The sequence below is a fragment of the Symphalangus syndactylus genome, chromosome 3 (genome assembly GCF_028878055.3).
Source record: "Symphalangus syndactylus isolate Jambi chromosome 3, NHGRI_mSymSyn1-v2.1_pri, whole genome shotgun sequence".
Classification (NCBI taxonomy): domain Eukaryota; kingdom Metazoa; phylum Chordata; class Mammalia; order Primates; family Hylobatidae; genus Symphalangus; species Symphalangus syndactylus.
In genome coordinates this window covers 15,671,446-15,691,688 of record NC_072425.2, presented here as the reverse complement: position 1 = coordinate 15,691,688, position 20,243 = coordinate 15,671,446, and the positions used below count along the sequence as shown (strand labels likewise).

The window sequence follows — 20,243 nt, the reverse complement described above, 5'->3', positions numbered from 1 at the left end:
ACGGCGGGGGCGGGGACACAGGGGCAGGGCCGAGGGCGAGTCATTGGTTGGGAGGCCCTTCGAGTCATTGAGACCTGTGGAGGAGGAAGAGGGAGGTCACCGTCCAGCTGTCTCTCCCCCGCCCCTACATGTCTTCTAGGCTGTTGGAGGTAGTGGTGTGCACCTTTCCATCTCTGTCTGGTGTCCCTGAGCGTAACTCTTAGAGTGGTAGGAAAACACAACCATGTTGACCGGGGAATGTCCTCTAATATTCCTTGGGTTAGGGTCAGTACCACCCACAAAGATGACAGGTGGTATTCCGGGACAGGAGACTGTCCCGGAAAAACATGGCTGCGCACAACCCAAACTTGACGCCCCGCACAATCGTGGCAGCCACGGCGCCCGACGTTCGGGCGGCCGTGAGCGGGCCTGGTGCTTGGCGGCCGTTGGCGCGCAGGCGCCCCGCGCGCCCCGCACTGACATGGCCGTCGCCCGGGTCCACGCTTCCGCCGCGCGCCGGCCGTTTATAGGCATGCTCACTGAGCGCCCCGCACCGACATGGCGGCCGTCTTTGGTGGGGTGACTTCAACTCTCGGTTTTCGGTTATAGCCGGCTGGCGCTCACTTGTCTTCGGGAAGCTCGGAGCCTTTGGTGGAGCCGGGGAGAGGAAGGGTGGGTGCAAGAGTGAAAGGCGAGAGGGGACTGCAGGCATCCGGGCCGGCTCCTGGCCGGAGCAAGATGGCTGAGGGCGAGCGGCAGCCGCCGCCAGGTAAGGCCAGCGGGGCCAGGCCGGGCCGGGGTCGGGTAGGGTGGGGGCGGTGCCAGGTGTGGGAGGCTCAGGAGGGCGAGAGTCAGGACACGGAGGAACTGGAGGGGCAAAAGCTGAGGGGCCCCGAGGAGGAACTGAGTTGAATGGCCTTAGGGGAGAGGTGGGTGGTGGGGCGCCGCTGGGGAGGGAACCAGGGGCTGCAAAGGGGTGGTGATTCGGGCGCAACTCTGGGTTTTGTGGGAGTCCAGGCTGCCCGAATGCCGGGTGGGCAGCGCCGTGGTCATAAGGGGGGCCTTTTGCATCTCTGGGCAGCGCGTGCTTAAGTAAGCTGTTGACCTGGTGGGGAAGCTGCCAGGGAAAGGGGCGAAAGTGATTCCGGAGGCTGCCGTCTTTATTAGTCGCTGCTCAGGGGATGGGGTGGTGCTCGGTGGGCCTGCGCCTGCCTCGCCCCCAGTTTCAGCCTCCGCGCCCTGCTCACCCCTCATCCTCCTACTCTTTGGTTCCAGTGCCTGAGAATTTATTGAGGGAAACTGCCCGTGGTGTCTAAATCCCTAATTTTAAAAGGCTGGTTGTGCAAGGAGGTTAGGTCTCTCTCTGGCATCTCCTTCGGTAACTCTTATTTACCCTGTGGCCTCTTTTTAGTTCATCTTAAATAACTGGGATGGAGGTGCTACGGAAGGATCTTCTTAGAGACCCCTTTTCTGGAGAAGGAGGCGGCTGTTTGCCGACCTACCTTGAACTAAGAAGGACTGGCCATAGATAACTTTTACATTCCTGACAGAGAGGCAAATAGGTTGGCCGACCAAACACAGCTAATGTTTTGAAAGCATTTGATATTCTTGCTATCCTGTCTCCAATTTTGTGGTCCTTGAGAAGGTCTCAGGAGGGAGAAATGTTGAAAATCAGAAAAGGCATCCCCTCCATGCCCCACAAAAGAGATGAACAAAGAGCTGGGTTCCGTTTCTTAGGACATTCAAAACCAGACATTTATTTTGTACAAAACCTCTGTGTGTGTGCCCTTAGAACAAGGGTGTCCAGGCCAGGCGCGGTGGCTCATGCCCGTAATCCCAGCACTTTGGGAGGCCGAGGCGGGCGAATCACCTGAGGTCGGGAGTTCAAGACCAGCCTGACCAATATTGAGAAACTCTATCTCTTCTAAAAATACAAAATTAGCCTGGCGTGGTGACACATGCCTGTAATCCCAACTACTAGGGAGGATGAGGCAGGAGAATCGCTTGAACCTGGGAGGCAGAGGTTGCAGTGAGGTGAGATCATGCCATTGCACTCCAGCCTGGACAACAAGAGTGAAACTCCGTCCCCCCGCTCCCCCCAAAAAAACAGGGGTGTCCAATCTTTTGGCTTCTCTAAGCCACATTGGAAGCAGAATTGTCTTGGGTCACACATAAAATACACTAACACTAACGATGGCTGATGAGCTAAAAAAAAGTCACAAAAAGAAAAAAATCTCATAATGGTTTTATGTTTATTTTTTTTGAGACAGTGTCTCACTCTGTCCCGCAGGCTGAAGTGCAGTGGCGTGATCTCGGCTCACTGCACCCTCTGCCTCCCGGGTTCAAGCGATTCTCCTGCCTCAGCCTCCTGAGTAGCTGGGACTACAGGTGCGCCACAATGCCTGGCTAATTTTTGTATTTTTAATAGAGACGGGGTTTCACCATATTGGCCAGGCTGGTCTCGAACTCCTGACCTCGTGATCTGCCTGCCTCGGCCTTCCAAAGTGCTGGGATTACAAGCATGAGCCACCATGCCTGGCCTATGTTTTAAGAAAGTTTACAAATTTGTGTCTGGCTACATTCAAAGCTGTCCTGGGCTGTGGGTTGGACAAGCTAGGCTTAGAAGTTCTGGTAATGACTCTGGGCACAGTGGCTCACACCTGTAATCCCAGCACTTTGGGAGGCCGTCACGGGCGGATCACTTGAGGTCAGGAGTTCGAGACCAGTCATGGCCAACATGGCAAAACCCCGTCTGTATTCAAAATACAAAAATTAGCTGGGTGTGGTGGCACATGCCTGTAATCCCAGCTACTTGGGAGGCTGAGGCAGGAGAATCACTTGAACCCAGGAGGCGGAGGTTGCAGTGAGCTGAGATTGCTCCACTGCACTCCAGCCACTGCACCCCAGCCTGGGCGAGAGAGCTAGACTCCATCTCAAAAAAGAAAAAGTTCTGGTAATGACATCAGGAGATAGGAGATATAAGGCAACCACTGTTATCAGTGAGATGAATGTGTCCCTGAAGATGAATGGGGGTGGGGAGTGGGAGGATAGAGAACCTGTGCCCTGAAAGAGAGGAAGGCTCAGGGAGGTTATCCATGGCTGGAAAGAGCCAGGTCCCTGGTTGTGGTCCTTTTTTGAAATTTGAGGCAGAACTTTTGGGAACAGCTGGAAAGAACTTCTTCTTTTTTGTTTTTTTTTTTGAGACAGAGTTTCACTTTGTCACCCAGGCCGGGGTGCAGTGGTGCAATCTCAGCTCACTGCACCCTCTGCCTCCTGAGTTCATGCGATTCTCGTGCCTCAGCCTCCCAAGTTGCTGAGGCGCCCACCACTGTGCCGGGCTAATTTTTTGTATTTTTAGTAGAGATGGGATTTCGCCATGTTGGCCAGGCTGGTCTCGAACTCCTGGCCTCAAGTGATTCGCCTGCCTTGGCCACCCAGAGTGTTGGGATTACAGGCGTGAGCCACTGTGCCTGGCCAAGAAGTTCTTTTTTTTTTTTTGAGAAGGAGTCTCGCTCTTTCACCCAGGCTGGAGTGCAGTGGCGCAATCTCGGCTCACTGCAGGCTCGGGGGTTCACGCCATTCTCCTGCCTCAGCCTCCCGCGTAGCTGGGACTACGGGCGCCCGCCACCTCGCCCGGCTAATTTTTTGTATTTTTAGTAGAGACGGGGTTTCATCGTGTTAGCTAGGATGGTCTCGATCTCCTGACCTTGTGATCCACCCACCTCGGCCTCCCAAAGTGCTGGGATTACAGGCCTGAGCCACCGCGCCCGGCCAGGCCAAGAAGTTCTTAATGTATTGATGAAAACTTTGGATTTTGGAGTCATACATATCTGGCTTTGCCTGGCAAGTCCACAGCCTCTGTGAGCCTCAGTTACTTCTCTCTTTTTTTAAATTTCTTTTTTTTTCCCCTAAGAAAAAGCCTCAGTTATTTCTTAAAACGAGGCTACTATACTTTCTTCATAGAATTGTAGTATGTGTTCTATAAGAAGACGTGTGCAAAGCATGGGACATAGTAGGCGATCAGTAAATGCTGATTGCCCTTATCTTTTTCAAAGTTTCAAAGTCGTACAGGTTGAACATGTAGACGAGTTTCAAATGGCTGATGATAATGCTGTATATTATAGTCTTTGTTGGGGGGCTTAGGAAGGAACATTTCTAAAATTCTGAATGTTGATTTTATACTGTGAGGTTGTTGGGGATCCACTGTCCCTTGGAACCTATGTCTCTATAACCTGAGGCTGGAGAGACTGGGCGTGACCTCGTTTATCATAGTCCTGCCTTTGAAGGCTTGTTTCTTTGATTTGGGATTGTGTGTTCTGGCAACTTGCGTGTGTTTCATCACTAATTTGTTATAGTGCTTCCTGGTAAGGTAGCCTTTTCCCAAACATGGACTGGCCTGAGGGCTCTCTTCCTGTGAAATATCCTGGTTAAATAATGTCAGGAATGCCGTCCCCCTTTTTTTTTTTTTTTTTTTTATTTGAGACAGAGTCTCACTCTGTCACCCAGGCTGGAGTGCAGTAGCGTGATCTTGGCTTAGTGCAACCCCCGAGGAGAGCTGTCCCTTTGCAGAGAATGGTTATCTCACACGTACAGAAGGGCTGTATGTTCCCAAAGATTATTTCCAAGTTGATTATTTGGAATGTGGGACACATTTTCCCATAAAAGCAATGTGGTTGGGTTACTAGTCTGACCTACAAAGCTTTTTATTTGGCATCTTAGTTGAAGTGCCAATTTACTAATAGCAGGGGGCCTCAGTTTTGGGTTCTGGGAACAGAGCTTGCAGGACAGGTGGGAGGAGGAAGAGAGCTTCTGGTCTCTTTCTAGGGCCTTGGTTTGAGTTAGGCAGAGATTTGTCTTTCTCTAAACTCAGGTTCTCTATCCTTCTCCTTAGGTCTCCAAGTCCCCTGGCACTTTTCTTTTCGTCAGGACCTCTCCAGACAGGCTCTGTTTCTCCACATGTTGTATGTTTCAGAAACTTCTTAGGTCCCTGTCCCTTTTTCTCCATGTAGCTGATATCAGCCAGGTTTTAGGAGGAAGGCAGGGGGACAAATTTATACCAGGTTGTGAGTGATTGATAGTCCTTTACTCTTCCACTTTAGGGAGAGTTTGCATTTTTTTTTTTTTGAGACGGAGTTTCACTCTTGTTGCCCAGGCTGGAGTACAGTAGCATGATCTTGGCTCACCATAAGCTCTGCCTCCTGGGTTCAAGTGATTCTCCTGCCTCAGCCTCTCGAGTAGCTGGGATTACAGGTGCCCACCAGCATGCCCGGCTAATTTTTTTGTATTTTTAGTAGAGACGGGGCTTCACCATGTTGGCCAGGCTTGGTCTCAAACTCCCAACCTCAGGTGATCCACCAGCCTCCGTCTCCCAAAGTGCTGGGATTACAGGCCTGAGCCACCATGCCTGGCCAACTGCCTCCTGGGTTCAAGTGATTCTTCTGCCTCAGCTTCGCAAGTAGCTGGGACTACAGGTGTGCGCTACCATGCCCCGCTAATTTTTTTTTTTTTGAGAGAAGTCTCGCTCTGTCGCCTGGTCTGGAGTGCAGTGGCGCGATCTCGGCTCACTGCAACCCCCACCTCCTGGGTTCAAGCGATTCTGCCTGCCTCAGCCTCCTGAGTAGCTGGGATTACAGGCACTCGCCACCATGCCCGGCTAATTTTTTTTTTTTTTGAGACGGAGTCTCGCTGTGTTGCCCAGGCTGGAGTGCAGTGGTGCGAGCTTGGCTCACTGGAAGCTCCGCCTCCTGAGTTCACACCATTCTCTCACCTCAGCCTCCCAAGTAGCTGGGATTACAGGCATGCACAACCTCGCCCAGCTAATTTTTTTTGTATTTTTGGTAGAGACAGGGTTTCTTTTATTTTTTGAGACAGAGTCACACTCTGTTGCCCACGCTGGAGTGCAGTGGCGTGATCTCGGCTCACTGCAAGCTCTGCGTCCCATGTTCTCACCATTCTCCTGCCTCAGCCTCCCGAGTAGCGGGGACTACAAGCACCCGCCACCACGCCCAGCTAATTTTTTGTATTTTTAGTAGAGACGGGGTTTCACCGTGTTAGCCAGGATGGTCTCGATCTCCTGACCTTGTGATCCGCCCGCCTCGGCCTCCCAAAGTGCTGGGATTACAGGCGTGAGCCACTGCGCCCGGCCACGCCTGGCTAATTTTTGTTATTTTTAGTAGAGACAGGGTTTCGCCATGTTGACCAGGCTGGTCTTGAACTCCTGAGCCCAGGTGATCTGCCCGCCTCTGCCTCCCAAAGTGCTGGGATTACGGACATGAGCCACCTCGCCTGGCTAATTTTTAAATTATTTGTAGAGATGGGGGTCTCCCTATGTTGCCTGGGCTGGTCTTGAACTCCTGGGCTCAAGTGATCCTCCCGCCTGGGCCTCCCAAAGTGCTGGGATTACAAGTGTGAGCCACTGTGCCTGGTCTAGATTTTATTCTTTCTACAAGTTATGAAAATTTCCATTATGTGGGCATATAATTAATTATGTATCATCTTATCAATTGATATTTGGGTTGTTTCTAATCTTTTTTTGTTTTCAAGACAGGGTCTTGCTCTGTCACCCAGGCTGGAGTGCAGCTCACTTCAGCCTCAGCCTCCTGGGCTCAAGTGATCCTCCTGCCTCAGCCCCCAAGTAGCTAGGACTACAGGTGTGCACCACTACACCTTTAGGCGGGGCGCGGTGGCTTATGACTACAATCCCAGCACTTTGGGAGGCCAAAGTGGGTGGATCACACCTGAGGTGTATTTTTTGTAGAGATGGGGTTTGGCCATGTGGTCCAGGCTGGTTTCAAACTCCTGGACTCAAGCAATCTGCCTGCCTCGGCCTTCCGAAGTTTTGGGATTATAGGCGGGAGGCACTGTGCCTGGCCTAGATTTTATTCATTTTATAAGCTATGAAAATTTTTATTATGTGGGCATATCTTTTTTTTTCTCTTTTTTTTAATTTGAGACTGAGTCTTGCTGTGTTGCCCAGGCTGTAGTGCAGTGGCGTGATCTTGGCTCACTGCAGCCTCTGCCTCCTGGGTTCAAGCGGTTCTTCTGCCTCAGCCTCCCGAGTAGCTGGGATTACAGGTGTGTGCCACCATATCTGGCTAATTTTTTATATTTTTAGTAGAGATGGAATTTCGCTATGTTGGCCAGGCTGGTCTCGAAGTCCTGGCCTCAAGTGATCTACCCGCCTCGGCTTCCCAAAGTGTTGAGATTACAGGTGTGAGCCACCACATCCGGCCTCTTTATTTATTTTATTTATTTATTTTTAAGACAGTCTCACTCTGTCACCCAGGCTGGAGTGCAGTGGAACAGTCCAGCTCACTGCAACCTCTGCCTCCCCAGTTCAAGTGATTCTCCTGCTTCAGCCTCCCAAGTAGCTGGGATTACAGGTGTGTGCCATCATGCTGGGCTAATTTTTGTATTTTTTTAGTAGAGACGGGGTTTCAATATGTTTCTCAGGCTGGTCTGGAACTCCTGACCTCAAATGATCCACCCACCTCAGCCTCCCAAAATTCTGGGATTACAGGCGTGAGTCACCATGCCGGACCTGGGCATATCATTATTTACCCATTGCCTTATCAACTGATATTTGAGTTGTTTCTTTTTTTTTTTTTCCCCCGAGATGGAGTCTTGCTCTGTCAACCAGAGCCGGAGTGCAATGGCACGATCTCAGCTCACTGTAACCTCTGCCTCCTGGGTTCAAGCAATTCTCCTGCCTCAGCCTCCTGAGTAGCTGGGATTACAGGCGTGTGCCACCACACTTGGCTGATTTTTGTATTTTTAGTAGAGTTGGGGTTTCACCTTGTTGGCCAGGCTGGTCTCGAACTCCTGATCTCGTGATCTGCCTGTCTTGGCCTCCCAAAGTGCTGGGATTACAGGTGTGAGCCACCACGCCCAGCCTATTTGGGTTGTTTCTAATTAATAAAAAAAATTTTTATTTGAGACAGAGTTTCACTCTTGTTGCCTAGGCTGGAGTGCAATGGCACGATCTTGGCTCACTGCAACCTCTGCCTCCCGGTTCAAGCAATTCTCCTTCCTCAGCCTCCCAAGTAGCTGGGATTACAGGCATGCGCCACCACACCTGATTAATTTTATATTTTTAGTAGAAATGGGGTTTCACTATGTTAGTCAGGTGCGTCTCCAACTCCTGACCTCAGGTGTGATCCACCCACTTTGGCCTCCCAAAGTGCTGGGATTGTAGTCATAAGCCACCGCGCCCTGCCTAAAAATGTTTTTTTTTTTTTTTAAAGTAGAGATGGGGTCTCGCCATGTTGCCCAGGTTGGTGTCAAACTCCTGGACTCAAGTGATCCTCCCACCTGGGGCCCCCAAAGTGCTGAGATTACAGGTGTGAGCCACTATGCCCAGCCTTTTTTTTTTTTTTGATGCATTAAGCACCTTTGTGTATACCTTTGTGTTTCCATGAGCACATCTGAAAGATAGATTCCTGTAAGTAGACCTGTTGACTCATTGTGTATATGCAGTTTTTTACTTCAAAAGATTGTCCCCTTAGGAGGTCCTACCAACTAACCTTCCCACCCACAGAGCGGGAGAATTCTTGTTTCCTCTTCCTGGAATCTTATTTTGTTTTTATTGAGACAGAGTCTCGTTCTGTTGTCCAGGCTGGAGTGCAGTGATGTGATCTCAGCTTACTGTAACCCCCACCTCCTGGACTCAGGTGATCCTCTTGCTTCAGCCTCCCAAGTAGCTGGGACTACAGGTGTGCAACCACACCCAGCTAATTTTTAAATTTTTTTTGTAGAGATGGCGTTTTGCCAAGTTGGCCAGGCTGGTCTTGAACCCCTGGCCTCAAGTGATCTGCCTGCTTTGGCCTCCCAAATTGCTGGCATTAGGTATGAGCCACCACACCTAGCCAGATGTTTTTAATTTGCCAACCTTATCCAGAAAGAGAAATCACATATAATTTACGTGTCCATGCTTATTCAGGAGGTTGGCAATTTATTCCAAATGTTTACCGCAATTAGGTTTTTTTTTTTTTTTTGAGACGGAGTCTCGCTCTGTTGCCTGGGTTGGAGTGCAGTGGCGCAATCTTGGTTCACCGCAAGCTCTGCCTCCCGGGTTCACGCCATTCTTCTGCCTCAGCCTCTCCGAGTAGCTGGGACCACAGGCACCCGTCACCATGCCTGGCTAATTTTTTTGTATTTTTTTGGTAGAGATGGGGTTTCACCACGTTAGCCAGGATGGTCTCGTTCTCCTGACCTCGTGATCCGCCTGCCTTGGCCTCCCAAAGTGCTGGGATTACAGGCGTGAACCACTGCGCCCTACCTGTTTTTTTTCTTCTGTGAATTGCCTGTGTATGTCTGAAACATCAACTTGGTTTTATTTTTCTAACCATCCTGCTCTGGTGGGGAGAGGGAAGGGAGGGCATGGTTATTGAAGGGATTGTCAGTATTGCCCTTCTCTTTCCTCCCCAAAATGAGGGAGGGCAGGAGGCTGGTGGGTTTGGCTTAACAAGCCCTTACTCTGTCCTGGAAGTATGTGTCTGGTTTATTCTAAGGCTCGGGTGTTGGAGTCCTGGTTTAAAAGTGAGAGAGAGGCTGGGCGCGGTGGCTCACACCTGTAATCCCAACACTTTGGGAGGCCAAGGCAGGTGGATCACATGAGGTCAGCAGTTTGCGATCAGCCTGGCCAACATGGTGAAACCTCGTCTCTACTAAAAATGCAGAAATTAGCTAGGCATGGTGACACACGTCTGTAATCCCAGCTACTCAGGATGCTGAGGCAGGAGAATCACTTGAACCCAGGAGGCAGAGGTTGCAGTGAGCCGAGATTGCGCCACTGCACTCCAGCCTGGGTGACAGAGTGAGACTCTGTCTCAAAAAAAAAAAAAAAAAAAAAATTAGCTGGGTGTGGTGGCGCGTGCCTGTAATCCCAGATACTCAGGAGACTGAGGCAGGAGAATCACTTGAACCCTGGAGGTGGAGGTCACATTGAGCCAAGATCATGTCACTGGACTCCAAGCCTGGGCAGCAAGAGGAAAACTCTGTGTCAAAAAAAAAAAAAAAAAAAGGGTGAGAGGGAGTGTGTGTGTTGTAGGGGAGGATTCTATTTACCTGTTTGTTTTTTCATTTTTTTTTGTCAAGATTCTTCGGAGGAGGCCCCTCCAGCCACTCAGAACTTCATCATTCCAAAAAAGGAGATCCACACAGTTCCAGACATGGGCAAATGGAAGCGTTCTCAGGTACCTGTGGTGTCTGCACTTTAGGGTTGGAACTGTGGTGAGAAACTTGGGCTTTTCAAAGACAGTGGTTTTCCTGACATGACGGTGGTGAGTTCCTGGCCCTTCTTGCTCTTGGAGCCTGAGTTTTCAGAAGCTAGGGAGAAAGGTGACAGGGGAGCTGGCTGTACCTTCCTTTTAGAGGCAGTACTCAGAGATGCTTTATCAGGAAGGTTGCCTACTTTATCAGGCTGGTGCCAGGGTAGCCCGGGAGAGTTCCGCTCCTGGTTCTCATAAGCCGTTGCCCCTTGAGTGTTGCTGTATTGGCCAAACGTGAGTGTTTGAAATGATGGAGTGAGTCACTTTGATTCTTGGCTGCAAGTAACAGCAAGTGTGGCAGCCAGTGCCTCAAGGGGAGAAGAGGCTATCTCATGGAAACTTTGGCCAGGGATATGGCTAAGCCTGCAAATACCTAGGAGCTGGGACCCAGAGCACTGGGCACAGACTGGCTTTCTCTGCTGCTCAGCTGAAATGATGGGGAGAAGATAACTACTTTTACCTCCCAGGCTTCTGGTACAGGCTATGGAAAGACAAACTGAGCAAAAGAAAGCTAATTTCAATTTCTCAGGGAAGGCCTCTGGCCCAATTCTCGTCAGGCTTCTGCCCCTGGCCTGGTGAGCTGGGCTGGAGAGTGTTCCTCGTACAGAAGGCTGGACACAGGGGTCCTCGCATGCCAGGCAGATTCTCCAGGAGACCTACACCCTACAGCTTCTATGCCTTGTCCTCACTGGGGCTTGGGGCCATCTAAGCCTGTCAGGTTCCTTTTTCACAAGCCTGCCCTCTCAGTGTTTGGAAATGGTTATCATGTCTTTTCTGAATCTTCACCAGGATCAACAGTCCCTTCAGCCTAGGGGGCAGCTTGGTCCCTTCAGCTGCTCAAAGGATATGGTTTCAGTCCTTTCATCATCTTGGTTGCTTTACCTCAGAGTTTCTCAATGTCAGCATTATGGACATTGGGGGGCAGATAATTCTTCACTGTAGGAGGCCGTCCTGTGCCATGTAGGACGTTTGGAATATCTCTGGCTTCTACCCACTAGATGTTGGCAGCATGCCTTTCGCCAGCTGTCACAACTAGCATTGTCTCCAGATCTTGTCAGATCTTCTCTGAGCCAGATTGCTCTAGTTGAGAACCTGTTCGTTTGTCTGAATCCAAATGTGACACTTCCTTTGCTGCTTCTCATCCATGTGTTCCAGCGTAGCTGCAGTCAGGACAGGGGCTCAGACTTGCCCTGGCCTGGGAGAGTTACTTTGGAGAGGCCTGGCCTGCTGGGGGTCATCCCATGGCTGGCAGGAGGATCTTGGTATAGGAATACTTCCTTCTAGATATCAGGGCTTGTCTCAGGGCTTGCTGTGGACACCCTGGCTTGGATAAGGAGAAAGGAAGAATGAGAGAGGAAAAAGGGATGAAGAAGAAACAAAACCAATCAGGAGTCACTTGTTCCCAGCAACTGCCTCTCTAGGGGCCTGCACCTCAATGCTATTTTTTTTTTTTTTTTGAGACAGGGTCTCATTCTGTCCCCCAGGCTGGAGTTCAGTGATATGATCATGGCTCTCTGCAGCCTCCACCTCTTGGGCTCAAGCAATCCTCCCACCTCAGCCACCTGAGTAGCTGGGACCATAGACACATACCACCACGCCTGGCAAACTTTTTGATTTTTTGTAGAGGTGGGGTCTCACTATGTTGCGCAGGCTGGTCTCAAGCTCCTGGGTTCAAGTGATCCTCCTGCCTCAGCCTCCCAAAATGCTAGGATTATAGACTTGAGCCACAACACCTGACCCTCAGTGCTTTCTTATCCCTGTGTTGGGTGTCACTGCAGCCTGGCAGGGAAGAGAGTGTCTAGTTGAAAGCTGGGAATGGTTGTGTGGGGAGACCTGTCTGTGGCAGGCATCTGCACTCCAACTTGACAGCCTGGCCTGCCTGTGGTGGCTGATTGCTGGGGGTGAGACACTTGGTGGTACTCCTTGAATTCCTAGTGGTAGAGCATCATGGACAAGCATGTGCCCACTCAGCTTTAAGGTTAGGCTACTGGGTCCTAGCTCCATGTCTAATGAGATCTTGGTCTTGGGAGACCTTGGGCAGATCACTTCTCTTGAAGTCTTGGTTTCTGCATCTGTAAGATGGCGACAGCAGTGTCTACCTTATAGGGCTATTGTGTAAAGAAACTGCTGGCAGCAATAGTGAGTACTTGGTTCACTCTGGGTGGAGATCAGCGTGTTGCTGTGGTCACTGTCTTGCCAGCTTTTCTGGAGGGTAGGGGTCGGGTACTTGCCATTACGTTTCTACTTCTGCTATTGGGTTGGGAGTCAGGGTCAGGAGAAGTAGAAAGCTCGGAGCTCTTTGGTTAACTGGTGGAGCTGGGGGCAGATGGTGGGGGGGGGTCTGCCACCCCTCTCCCCATCCCCATTCTCCTCTCTGTTTGGTAGGCATATGCTGACTACATCGGATTCATCCTTACCCTCAACGAAGGTGTGAAGGGGAAGAAGCTGACCTTCGAGTACAGAGTCTCCGAGGTAGGCCCAGGAGGAGCTGCTGCAGCAGCCTTTCCAAAAATAGCTTCAGAGTCGCCCGGCGCAGTGGCTCACGCCTGTAATCCCAGCACTTTGGGAGGCCGAGGCGGACAGATCACGAGGTCAGGAGATCGAGACCATCCTGGCTAGCACAGTGAAACCCTATCTCTACTAAAAATTACAAAAAATTAGCTGGGCGTGGTGGCGGGCGCCTGTAGTCCCAGCTGCTCAGGAGGCTGAGGCAGGAGAATGGCGTGAACCCGGGAGGCGGAGCTTGCAGTGAGCCAAGATCGCGCCACTGCACTCCAGCCTGGGTGACAGAGCGAGACTCCCTCTCAAAAAAAAAATAGCTCCAGAGAATCATGGGCTCAGTGCCCACCACGGGGCCAGAGCAGAAAATAAGATTGCCCAAATACATGTGCACTTTACATTTTCATGTCTATATTTCTAATTTTTAAAATCTGTGAATAGATGGATATTTATAAAATTTAGATCAAGGTAAATATGCTGTTTTGTAGTTAGTATTTTTGCTAATTGGTTTTTTTCTTTTTTTTGAGACGTAGTTTTGCTCTTGTTGCCCAGGCTGGAGTGCAGTGGCGCGATCTCGGCTCACCAAAACCTCTGCCTCCTGGGTTCAAGCGATTCTCCTGCCTCAGCCTCCTGAGTAGCTGGGATTACAGGCGTGTGCCACCACGCCTGGCTAATTTTGTGTTTTTAGTAGAGACGGGGTTTCTCCATGTTGGTCAGGCTGGTCTCAGACTCCTGACCTCAGGTGATCTGCCTGCCTTGGCCTCCCAAAGTGCTGGGATTACAGGCATGAGCCACTGTGCCTGGCCTGGTGTGTTTTATTTTATTTTATTTTTTTGAGATGGAGTCTCGCTCTGTCACCCAGGCTGGAGTGCAGTGGCGCAATCTCGGCTCACTGCAAGCTCCGCCTCCTGGGTTCCCGCCATTCTCCTGCCTCAGCCTCTCCGAGTAGCTGGGACTACAGGTGCTCGCCACCACGCCCGGCTAATTTTTTTTGTATTTTTAGTAGAGATGGGGTTTCACCGTGGTCTCGATCTCCTGACCTCGTGATCCGCCCACCTCGGCCTCCCAAAGTGCTGGGATTACAAGCGTGAGCCACCGCGCCCAGCCCTGGCCTGGTGTTTTTATATAACTTTGGAAATTAAAACAGATTACAAAACAGTAAATGTGCTCACTGGAGAGATCAGTAATAGACATGTGTATGACACTCACAGCAGAGCTGATCTCTCCCTGTGTTTCTCATACCCAGCTTCCAGGGCAGCCCCTCCTGACAGTGGTCACCCAGGAAAGCAAGAGCTTCTCTTCTCCTGCAGTGAGCTGTGCCCTCATTTATTTATCTTATTATTTATTTTTTTAAATACAGAGACAGGGTTTCTCTATGTTATCCAGGCTGGTCTTGAACTCCTGGGCTCAAGCAATCCTCCTGCCTTGGTCTCCCAAAGTGCTGGGGTGACAGATGGGAGCCACCAAGCTTGGCCCCTCATTTATTTAAACAGCCCCCTGTCTTCGGACTTTTAGGTTATCTCGGTAAACATCGCTCCTTGCATATCATTGCATCCCCGCACATAGATCTGTGGGCCTTGTTTCCGAAGGATTCATTCTTAGACGTGGAAATGTGGAGTCAAAGGGCACGTGCATTTTTTTTTGCGTTTGGATTCACACTGCCTGGTGGGTGCTTTTTGGACGTTGTTTCAAAGATAATTTTGTTTGTGTAGAGAGGGCAAGAGCTGAGGGGAGGCAGATACTGATTGGAAGGTGTGGCCTTACTGGCTGTTTGCTTTTGCTGGATGCTGTCTCAGGGCTAGATCCCAGGGCTAGGACCTAGGCCTCCAGGAGCCTCTTGGGTTCATGTCCCAGTTGGCCCAGAGCCACCTTGAGTCTCTTATCTCAGACACCAGGGCCTGAAGGGCCTCTCTTAGTACTTTGGCCTACCCAGCTCTCTAGCCACAGTCTTGGGCCCGTTGGGTAAGATGTGGCCCTGCCCTGGCCCAGTTTCTCCATCTGCCCCAAGATTAACACTGCGTGCCTCACCCTCATACCCAGCCCCTGGCAGAGCTGCCTATTGCCGGGCCTGTCTGGCTGTTAGGTGACCTAGGTCCTGTTATGTCCACTTCAGGAGAACCAGGCCTGTGCTTCTAGACAGCCTTCCCTTGGGAGCCAGGCCCATTAGTGGCTTTTTGGGTTCCTTTTGGGCTCACTCAGTCCTCTGGGACTGAGGCTCTGGGTGCAGGGTGGCTGGGGAAAGGAGGTTCCTCCTGGAGCCTGTGGTGAGGGATGCTCAGCTGTGCTCAGTGGGCCAGGAATGTCATGGAGGAAGGCTAATTAAAGGGGAAGGTTGTAATTACCCCAGCAATCCTTAGCTGCCAAGTCCCCTAATTGCCTGTGGCTTTGATGGTAGCCATCCACACCAAGCAGGTATTGTCTTTTTTTTTTTTTTTTTTTTTGAGTTTTTTCTTGTTGCCCAGGCTGGAGTGCAATGGCGTGATCTTGGCTCACTGCAGCCTCCACCTCCCAGGCTCAAGTGATTCTCCTGCCTCAGCCTCCGGAGTAGCTGGGATTACAGGTGCCCACCACCACACCCGGCTAATTTTTGTATTTTTAGTAGAGACGGGGTTTCACCATGTTGGCCAGGCTGGTCTCAAACTCCCTACCTCAGGTGCCTTGGCCTTCCAAAGTGCTGGGATTACAGGCGTGAGCTGCTGCGCCCGGCTCAGGTATTGTCTTAGCTCAAAGGCTGTACTTTGGCAGGATTGCAGTGTGGTTACATGCTTGGGTTCTGGAGTCAGGCTGGCTAGTTTCATCACTTGTGAACCAATGACTTTGTCATTTTTGACCTTCTGTTTCCTCATCTGTAGAGTGGTAAGAGTTAGCAGACTACTCATGGCCCCTTGGGGAAGATTCACTGAGATCCCACGAGTAGGGGTTGTCTTGCATAGTGCCTAACACATACTAAATAAATACTTCGATTGTTATTAGCTATTGTTACCGTTAGGCATTCGTCAGTTCTAATTTTCAATAGTATTGTTGCATAGAAAGCTAGCTCTTGGCTGGGCGCAGTGGCTCATGCCTGTAATCCCAGCACCTTGGGAGGCCACAGCGGGTGAATCACAAGGTCAGGCGTTCAAGACCAGCCTGGCCAACATGGTGGAACCCCATCTCTACTAAAGATACAAAAAGTTAGCTGGGCGTGGTGGCGGGCACCTATAATCCCAGCTACTTGGGAGGTGGAGGCAGGAGAATCCCTTGAAACCTGGGAGGCGGAGGTTGCAGTGAGCCAAAATGGTGCCACTGCACTCCAGCCCAGGCGACAGTGCAAGACTTTGTCTCAAAAAGAAAAAAAAACTAGCTTTTTAAAAAATTATTTATTTATTTTTATTTTTGAGATGGAGTCTTGTTCCCCAGGCTGGAGTTCAATGGTACAATCTCGGCTCACTGCAACCTCCGCCTCCTGGGTTCAAACGATTCTCCTGCCTCAGCCTCCCGACTAGCATGTGCCACCATGTCCAACTAATTTTGTATTTTTAGTAGAGATGGGGTTTCTCCCTGTTGGTCAGGCTGGTCTCGAACTCCCGAACTTAGGTGATCTGCCCGTCTTGGCCTCCCTAAGTGCTGGGATTACAGACGTGAGCCACCGCGCCTGGCGAGCTAGCTCTTATTTTAAATGATGCCTGTCCTCCTCTTATGGGGGTTAACATTTTCGATTTTTGCAAAATAAATGTGATAGGAGATTTATTGTTGTTGTTGTTGTTCTGTTTACTTTTTTTAAACTTACAAGGGGGCAAAATTCAAAAATGGCCAGTAAAATTTTAGGGAAGATTTTACTGGTCCTTGAAATCCAAAAAGGAAACACTGGCCTAGGGAGAATGGGAGAGCTGGAGTTGTTCTTTGTGCCTCAAAGGGGTTTCAGCCCCAGTTCCCTTTCTTCCAGCCCTTCTCTCCCAACACAGCAAACAATAGAGGCAGCCCCTACATTCAAAAAGCCCTCTCCTGAAGAGGAGCTGGGAGCCTTTGAATTATTCATTGGCCCAGCTGAGCTAGCAGCTGGGGCCTGGCTCCTGTGACTCTGTCTTCTCTGTCCCCTTCAGTGCCTCGCCTAAGACTGAGATCCCTGGGGAATCTGGGGCTGACTGGTGCTTCCTGGGGCCAAGATGACTGTGCCATCCATTGTAAGCCCCCGTTTCTGCATGGGTTAGGTCTGGCCTGTGCTTATCAGCCATTCCTGGTTTTTCACAAAGCCAGACTCTGGCAGCACTCTCACATTTCAGCAAGGCAGCTTTATGCCATCCTAGCCCTCTGCCTTAGCCAGGTGTAAAGGGAAATTTCTCCTCTTACAGGCTACTTTTCCTGTCCTCCCATGCCCAAGCCTAGATAAAGGGGAGATGAGAGAGAGCAGCACTCCAGGCCGGTTTCACTTAGGCAGCTGGGGGCATGGCCAGTCTGTTTCATTAGCTTAAGCCTGCCTCTCCCCAGGTACATACATGGCTCTTGGCTGAGTCTTTGCACATGGCAGGCCTGGTCTGCCTTGCCCTTCCAGGCGTAACTTCTCATGTGGTCATCACCCTGCTAGTTCCTACCCAGTGCCAGGATTTCCTGTAAGTTTCTTCTTACACCGTTTGTTTCCATAGACACAGGCAAGATCCACTTCCTGGCAGGGACTCTTTTCCCAGGACTGAATGGCTGCAGATAGCCTCTGCATTGTACTTTCCAGCAGCCCTGGTGCTGGCCTGTTTCTACAAGCCCACCTGGAAGGAGCACCTTCTAACTGACCTTTGGGTTGGACAGACAGCCACCTGATTTCTTCGTTGAGTAACACTGTGCCAATGCTGCCTGCACCTCTGACTCCGATTCTACTTCTTGGTCCCTGTCTTCTGTGGGAAAGGTGTAGGGGGACGGGCTCTTAAACTCTGCCACCCTACAAAGCATTGCACATGATGACCTGGCATTTCCACAAAGATTGAGTTGCAAGCTGACTTACCATAGCATTATGTATGAAATAGGTAATGAAACAGGTGGAAATAACCCACCTGTTTAACAGTGAGGAATTAAATTAATTATAATGCAGTGGCACGATGAAATGTTATTCACTTAGTAAAAGTTGTCATAAGATTATGTTTATATGTAGATGTGGAATGAGGTTCATGAGGAAAAGGAGCAGGCTGCAGAGCAGAATGTGTCCTGCGATAAATGTATACCATTACCCCGCACCAGGCACTGTGCACCTTAGGAGGTATTTATCATCAGCCCCATTTTTTAGATGAAGAAACTGAGAGGCTCAGAGTTAGTCACTTGCTCAAGGTCTCACAGCAACTAAATGGCGTTTTAGCTGGGGTTTGAATCCAGGCCCACCATGCTAAACAATATAAAACACTATAAGAAGATAACACAGAAGGGTATGTTAAAATGTTTAGTGTAGGCCAGGCACGGTGGCTCACGCCTGTAATCCCAGAACTTTGGGAGGATGCAGGTGGATCACTTGAGGTTGGGAGTTTGAGACCAGCCTGACTAACATGGAGAAACTCTGTCTCTACTAGAAATACAAAAATTAGCTGGGCGTGGTGGCATGCGCCTGTAGTCCCAGCTACTTGGGAGGCTGAGGCAGGAGAATCTCTTGAACCTGGGAGGCAGAGGTTGCAGTGAGCCGAGATCGCGCCACTGCACTCCAGCCTGGGCAACAAGAGCGAAACTCCATCTCAAAAAAAAAAAAAAAAAAGTTTAGTGTATTTCTGGGTGGCAGGATTACTGGTCATTTTCATTTTCTTCTGTTTATATTTCTGTTTTTTATGATGAGTAGGTATTGCATACTGAACAAAAGGCTTCCATAAAGTCTTTTTAAAAAGATGTCAGGGCTGGAGTTTGCTTGTCTATAGCAGCAGCCCATGGGGTAGGCTGCCTGCAGAAACCAGGTGCTAAAGCCACCCCGTCCCTGTCCCATCAGCCTAGTGTGCTTCCCTCTCTGGAAAGCCCATCATGCTCCCCTGACCCTCCTTCATATTCAGGACAGTCGGGAAGAAAGAGGGATGGGGTAGAGTGGCCAGTAGGGGCCATGCCAAGGGGTCATTGTCTGGCAGCAGTGGACTTCCCTCTGTGGCTAAGCGGGAGCCACTTGCTCTGTAGCTTGGACCCCTCTATTTTGCCTCCACAGGCCATTGAGAAACTAGTTGCTCTTCTCAACACACTGGACAGGTGGATTGATGAGACTCCTCCAGTGGACCAGCCCTCTCGGTTTGGGAATAAGGCATACAGGACCTGGTATGCCAAACTTGATGAGGTGAGGCTGCCACAGGACAGGCCAGGGACTGGGCTGGCAGTGAGGGTGGTTCTGGCACCAGTTGGGGAAGGGCCTGCATTGTATAGCGCTTCTAGGGCATATACAAATCTCAGACAGTTTGTTAAAATGGCAATTTCACTTAGCAAAATTACAAATGAGTTTATACTCTGCTTGGTCATCTTCTGGGAAACACGACTGCACTACAAGGCTGTTTATTAAGTCACTGTATTATAGCAAATTGGAAATGTTCCAAGTATCCATCTGTAGGGGATCATTTAAGTAAATTAGTCCATCAATATCATGGAGTACTGTGCAGCTATAAAAAAGGAATTTTTTTTATTTTTTATTTTATCTTTTTTTTTTTAGACGGAATCTTGCTGTGTCGCCCAGGCTGGAGTGCAGTGGCGCAATCTTGGCTCACTGCAAGCTCCACCTCCTGGGTTCACGCCATTCTTCTGCCTCAGCCTCCTGAGTAGCTGGGACTACAGGCGCCCGCCACCACGCCCGGTTAATTTTTTGTATTTTTAGTAGAGACGGGGTTTCCCCATGTTAGCCAGGATGGTCTTGATCTCCTGACCTTGTGATCCGCCCATCTCGGCCTCCCAAAGTGCTGGGATTATAGGTGTGAGCCACCACGCTTGGCCCCAAAAAGGAATTTTTTTTATAGCTGGGCACGGTGGCTCCTGCATGTAATCTCAGAATTCGGGGAGGTTAAGGTGGGAGGATCACTTGAGCCCAGGAGTTTGTGAGTAGGCTGGGCAACATAGCAAGACCCCGTTTCTGCAAAAAATAAGAAATGGTGGTGCACACCTTTGGTCCCAGCTACTTGGGTGGCTGAAGCAGGAGAATGACTTGAGCTCTGGAGTTTGAGGCTGCAGTGAGCTATGATGGAGCCATTGCACACCCACTTGGAATGCTAGCTGCATACTCCATGGTGTGGATGGACTAGTCTATTGAACTGATCCTCTACTGATGTTTTTATTTTTGAATCTTATGAAGGTGTTACCTATTCAAAGCAAACAAAAATAAAAATGCAGGATCTCAGACCCTGTCTAGAAAAGCAGAGTCTACAGGTCTGGGTAGGGACTGGGAATCTGGATTTTCACCAGCTTTCCAGGAGATTCTCATGCCAGTTGTCTACAACTGAGCTTAAGGAAATTTGGGTCCTAATTGCTCTGGCCCAATATTTTCACATGGAGCAGAGGGGAGGACTCAGGACCCAGTGAAGTGCT

The 20,243-nt window shown here is 50.1% G+C and overlaps 1 protein-coding gene across 9 annotated transcripts in view; it reads left to right on the top strand.

The window, feature by feature from the left end:
* Window positions 1–20: 20 nt before the first annotated feature.
* The window catches only part of PTPA (protein phosphatase 2 phosphatase activator), a 38,880-nt gene continuing 18,657 nt past the window's right edge, over window positions 21–20,243 (top strand). The window contains exons 1-5 of one of the 9 annotated variants that reach the window (XM_055270784.2): window positions 21–149; window positions 589–748; window positions 10,075–10,172; window positions 12,633–12,719; window positions 18,886–19,011. In XM_055270784.2, coding sequence (XP_055126759.1) covers window positions 129–149; window positions 589–748; window positions 10,075–10,172; window positions 12,633–12,719; window positions 18,886–19,011 — 492 coding nt within the window. In that variant the 5' untranslated portion in view covers window positions 21–128. Of the gene's footprint in view, window positions 150–318; window positions 749–9,515; window positions 9,535–10,074; window positions 10,173–12,632; window positions 12,720–18,885; window positions 19,012–20,243 lie in introns of those variants that run through there. The other 8 variants (XM_055270781.2, XM_063635871.1, XM_063635872.1 and 5 more) reach the window with 8 other exon arrangements.